This window comes from Anoplophora glabripennis, unplaced genomic scaffold (genome assembly GCF_000390285.2).
Source record: "Anoplophora glabripennis isolate ALB-LARVAE unplaced genomic scaffold, Agla_2.0 scaffold4594, whole genome shotgun sequence".
In the NCBI taxonomy this organism is placed as follows: domain Eukaryota; kingdom Metazoa; phylum Arthropoda; class Insecta; order Coleoptera; family Cerambycidae; genus Anoplophora; species Anoplophora glabripennis.
Window position 1 is genome coordinate 1 of NW_019420691.1, and position 6007 is coordinate 6007.

Sequence of the window (6007 nt, forward strand, 5' to 3'; positions counted from 1 at the left end):
AATATTTGAACTTAAACTAAGTACTTTCATTCAAATATAGGTAGCTGTTAAATAAATTCTGCAGATGAACTCGTATTTGGCGCACTTGTAGCTAATCCATGGGCCCACGTACAAAAAGAAAAGCCGATTTAAAGATAATTAAGGATAACCATTTGGAAAGTAACAACTTCAACACACTGTATCTCGAAACAGGGCGTCTAAGAAAAAAAAATTACATGAACTACCCTTATTATTTTCCCATGAGGAACTTGCACACGTTTTTTTGAAACATCCCTGTTTTTTGTAATTGTATAAAAAAATTAATTTAAATTAGTCATATTTATTTTGAAATATGAGAAGTTTAAACAAAATTTTTTTTATTAAATATAAATTTTTCTTCTACATCATTGAAACCGCAAAATTTTATCGTTTCATTTTGTCGGACAAGCAAGAAAAAAACGATAATTTTGTCGGACAATTAAATTCTCAGATTAATATTGCATTTTTTTAAAATAATGACGCCTTTGTCCGACAGCTGGTTATAACCAACCATGTTGTCGTAAAATCGACATCTACGGGGCGTCGGACAGCAAAAACTTCTCAAGAATTTTGTCGGACAATAAGATACTTTCATTTCAAATCTTTTTACCAAACCCTCCCAGAAAAATCAGCTTGATGGTTGTCACCAACCATAATGTCACCAAATCGACATATTTGGGGTGGGGGACAAACTTAACAAAATTTTTGTCGGACAAATTTTTGGGGGGGTTTAAAATAAATATATCTTTCATTTAATCTTTAAAAAAAAGTGCTGGTCATAACATTCCATGTTACTACTGTTGAATTTTCCTCATAGTCAAATCTTGGGAGACTCGTCAAACTTATTAAGCTGCACGCAAAGTTAATCATTTATTTTTTTGTACGTGTTCCCGTGGACTATAAGGTTATATACTTTACCGCAATTAGGCCCGGTTGTATAATAGTTAGTTAACCGTTGGTTAGAAGTTAACTATGAAGTCTAAAAATGTGTTGTAAGTTGTACTAAAAATAATCATGTTTTAAGTCTCGTTTAACTACGAAGGTTGATATTCTGAATTAATATATTAATTACCTGAACATAGTTGTTAATTTGGCGATACTTACTTCATGAACACTTCTTCCATTGTCGTCAAAGAAATGCCGTACCCAAGAATTCCCAATCCCTTTGAGTTGTTTTCTAATTCCTTCAGCATGGGTTCGAATTTGGAAGAGTAACTTTGTTCCATGAGATATATCAACTCCGAACCAACATTACTATGAACCTGCAACAGGGACGTTGCACCTATCAGGAAAATATATTTTGGGAAAGGAATATAATTGAACAAAAAAATTTGAAAATTCAGTTGGCAACTTCTAAGAGGGCCATTACAATTGTAATTTATTATTTTATTTACTCACAGTTATCTACACCACTTTTAAAGCAAACATTAAACTTAAAAATTGGACAGTTTTTCAGAGTCAGAGACTTCGGCAATTTTGAGTTTTTAATGAAATATCCAATATATCTAATCAGATTAATCACTAGTGGTTCGGTAGGCATGGTTAGATTCATTTGCGATGTAATAATAATATAACACAATGTTTTAACTATCTAAATATGTTATAAATAAATTCTGAGGTAAATAGATAATATGACTTGACTTGAATGATGAAATTTTTACATTACCTTTAGTGGCGTCAAAATCACCAATGATTAGTGTGTAATTTTACAGAACAATTTTATGAGTGTATGTATAACAAACTATGTAAAGTAACCTCAATGTCAGGTATATATTTCCGTAACAACGCGGTAACTTCTGCGGGACGGCACTCTGGGGATTTGTCCATGACGAGATTGTAGCCTGCTCCGAATTTTTTCTTCAGGAAGAAGCTCGATCCGCAGCACTGCAACTGTCCCGCCGCCATGATAGCTATCCTGTCTCCAAGAAGGTCCGCTTCATCCATGAAATGAGTGCTCAGTAATATTGTACGTCCTAAAATACCAACGGATACACTATTTTTTCGGTTTCTATCAAGAAACAAGAAACATTTGTTTCGGATTTAGAAAAGGCTTGTATTTCTTTTTACTCACATTGATATGTTGTGGTTGAGCACATAATAATTATAACTCTGTAATCCCTAAAAAATATATTTACCTTTTGATTTATGGAATGTTAATTTCCTTAAATAATTTTCTGAACAAAGCCAATAGTTTTGCTTATAGTACAGTCACTGAAGCTTTTCAACCTTCGAATTCTTTGAAACTGAACCAATCGACTTGAAATTTGGCTCAGAAAACTACGCATTTTATTAAAAAAGTTTAATGAACAAAAATGTAGATAATAAATAAACAAAGAAAATCGTTTTTTAAAAAGTGTTGTACGTCGTATACAAAGCGAAATATGCTTAGTGGAAGGGGACTTGTTTTGAGGGGAATACTCGAATCGATGTATTCATCGTCAAATAACGGAAAAAAGGATTAATTTTAAGGGAGTAATTAAAGGAGTTTTTTGTAGTACTCAAAGAGACCTTAAAAATGAGTATTTATAAAAGTTAATTAGAGCAAAATTGAAGGAGTTATCGTCAAAAACAGATGGGTTGCTCATATTTTTTGAGGAAAAATGAGCAGTAAACGCTGTACCATTTCCATCAGAATTAAAATTAATCGTAGACCCTTTACAATTAGTTTTGTTTTAGTGTTTTTCATACGATCCTGNTTTCATTTAATCTTTAAAAAAAAGTGCTGGTCATAACATTCCATGTTACTACTGTTGAATTTTCCTCATAGTCAAATCTTGGGAGACTCGTCAAACTTATTAAGCTGCACGCAAAGTTAATCATTTATTTTTTTGTACGTGTTCCCGTGGACTATAAGGTTATATACTTTACCGCAATTAGGCCCGGTTGTATAATAGTTAGTTAACCGTTGGTTAGAAGTTAACTATGAAGTCTAAATATGTGTTGTAAGTTGTACTAAAGATAATCATATTTTAAGTCTCGTTTAACTACGAAGGTTGATATTCTGAATTAATATATTAATTACCTGAACATAGTTGTTAATTTGGTGATACTTACTTCATGAACACTTCTTCCATTGTCGTCAAAGAAATGCCGTACCCAAGAATTCCCAATCCCTTTGAGTTGTTTTCTAATTCCTTCAGCATGGGTTCGAATTTGGAAGAGTAACTTTGTTCCATGAGATATATCAACTCCGAACCAACATTACTATGAACCTGCAACAGGGACGTTGCACCTATCAGGAAAATATATTTTGGGAAAGGAATATAATTGAACAAAAAAATTTGAAAATTCAGTTGGCAACTTCTAAGAGGGCCATTACAATTGTAATTTATTATTTTATTTACTCACAGTTATCTACACCACTTTTAAAGCAAACATTAAACTTAAAAATTGGACAGTTTTTCAGAGTCAGAGACTTCGGCAATTTTGAGTTTTTAATGAAATATCCAATATATCTAATCAGATTAATCACTAGTGGTTCGGTAGGCATGGTTAGATTCATTTGCGATGTAATAATAATATAACACAATGTTTTAACTATCTAAATATGTTATAAATAAATTCTGAGGTAAATAGATAATATGACTTGACTTGAATGATGAAATTTTTACATTACCTTTAGTGGCGTCAAAATCACCAATGATTAGTGTGTAATTTTACAGAACAATTTTATGAGTGTATGTATAACAAACTATGTAAAGTAACCTCAATGTCAGGTATATATTTCCGTAACAACGCGGTAACTTCTGCGGGACGGCACTCTGGGGATTTGTCCATGACGAGATTGTAGCCTGCTCCGAATTTTTTCTTCAGGAAGAAGCTCGATCCGCAGCACTGCAACTGTCCCGCCGCCATGATAGCTATCCTGTCTCCAAGAAGGTCCGCTTCATCCATGAAATGAGTGCTCAGTAATATTGTACGTCCTAAAATACCAACGGATACACTATTTTTTCGGTTTCTATCAAGAAACAAGAAACATTTGTTTCGGATTTAGAAAAGGCTTGTATTTCTTTTTACTCACATTGATATGTTGTGGTTGAGCACATAATAATTATAACTCTGTAATCCCTAAAAAAAATATTTACCTTTTGATTTATGGAATATTAATTTCCTTAAATAATTTTCTGAACAAACCCAATAGTTTTGCTTATAGTCACTGAAGCTTTTCAACCTTCCAATTCTTTGAAACTGAACCAATCGACTTGAAATTTGGCTCAGAACACTACGCATTTTATTAAAAAAGTTTAATGAACAAAAATGTAGATAATAAATAAACAAAGAAAATCGTTTTTTAAAAAGTGTTGTACGTCGTATACAAAGCGAAATATGCTTAGTGGAAGGGGACTTGTTTTGAGGGGAATACTCGAATCGATGTATTCATCGTCAAATAACGGAAAAAAGGATTAATTTTAAGGGAGTAATTAAAGGAGTTTTTTGTAGTACTCAAAGAGACCTTAAAAATGAGTATTTATAAAAGTTAATTAGAGCAAAATTGAAGGAGTTATCGTCAAAAACAGATGGGTTGCTCATATTTTTTGAGGAAAAATGAGCAGTAAACACCGTACCATTTCCATCAGAACTAAAATTAATCGTAGACCATTTACGATTAGTTTTGTTTTAGTGTCTTTCATACGATCCTGAAGTTAGACCGGTTTAGAATGCGTATTTTTTTAATAATGTACGGTAAAAGTTGAAAACGTATTTTTCATTATTCAAAAAAATTGCCTTATTTATATAATAACTCTGAAACTATGAAAGATACGTAAAAAGTGATAGACAACAAAAATGTAGCTTTTTTTCAACAAATATTTTGCTTTTTTTTATTCCTATAGCATAAAAATAAAGGTGATATCGCCATCATTTCAGTGAAAAAAACGACCTTACTCGAGCCCTTCGATCCTTTCCCTTAAAAAAACGAAGGACTTAAAATGTTTTACATGCAAACGATCTTACAGCTCTTGAAATTATCTTTAAAACGCTTTTTTGTAGGATACTATATATAGCTTCAAAATTAACCGAGTTATGGTAAAAAAACCAATGACATTTTTATTTTTAATAATTGCACCGTTAAAGAATTCCAAAATTTCCAAGCTTTTAAAAAGTAATTTTTGTCAATATAGAGGTGGTTTTTAGGTTTTGAAAGGGAAAAATTGTTTTATAGCCATTAGGTAACTTTTACTTTAAATAATTGCACGATTTAATCATTCCAAATCTTTAAAAAGTAATTTTTTATCATTATTTTTTGCATATTACCTCTATGCACCTATTCCATCTTTTATTAATTTTTTATTAATTTACCTTCTTTTTGTCGTTTCAAAAGAATCCATAGAGCTCTCCTAGCTGAAGGATCCATGCCAGCCGTGGGTTCATCTAACATTACTACCTTTGAATTTCCACATAGTGCCATGCCCACGCACAACTTACGGATCATCCCGCCTGAGAGAGTTTTTGATTTGGAGTGTCTCTAAAACGCGGAATTTACAATTACAACCAATAGAATAATAATATACCTCCAACTTATTGGTGAACGGTGGAAAAATTAAAAAATCGTGACAAATCTGAAGTATAAACAGAAAATGACAGAGGACTAAGTATACTTCCCTGGGGTACTCCTTTATTTGTAGGCAACAAGTACTGCCAAGAGTATTGATAGTAGAGAAAAGAATTACCAAGAAAGGAAAGCATGGATGTCTAGGTTCAGTGTATATAAAACGGTGGTGTCATGAAGAGTATATGATCTATACGGTTTTTGTTAAAATTAGTGCCACGCAAAATAAAGGAAAGTATGATAATTATGGTCCTACTGGTTTCCTTTGAAGGGATACATGGACAATTGTAATAGTAATCTACTTACACTGATTCCACAGCCCTCGCTGAGTCCGAGTCCGAGGCCTGTTTGACCTTGTCAGGTCAAGTTAAAAGTCATTCCACTTTCATCCTTCGCGGTAAGAAATGTTCTGGATTGTTGCCGTGCTTGAAGTTGAGGGAG

At 32.6% G+C, this 6007-nt stretch overlaps 1 protein-coding gene across 1 annotated transcript; it reads right to left on the reverse strand.

Annotated features, from left to right (window-relative positions):
• Window positions 1–1122: 1122 nt before the first annotated feature.
• Window positions 1123–5482, reverse strand: LOC111692896 (ATP-binding cassette sub-family A member 3-like; the record flags this gene model as incomplete). The annotated part of the gene is made up of 5 exons (XM_023457025.1): window positions 1123–1280; window positions 1774–2026; window positions 3073–3230; window positions 3724–3941; window positions 5317–5482. Coding segments are annotated over 5 exons (953 nt in total), but the record flags the coding sequence as incomplete, so codon positions are not given.
• Window positions 5483–6007: the final 525 nt, after the last annotated feature.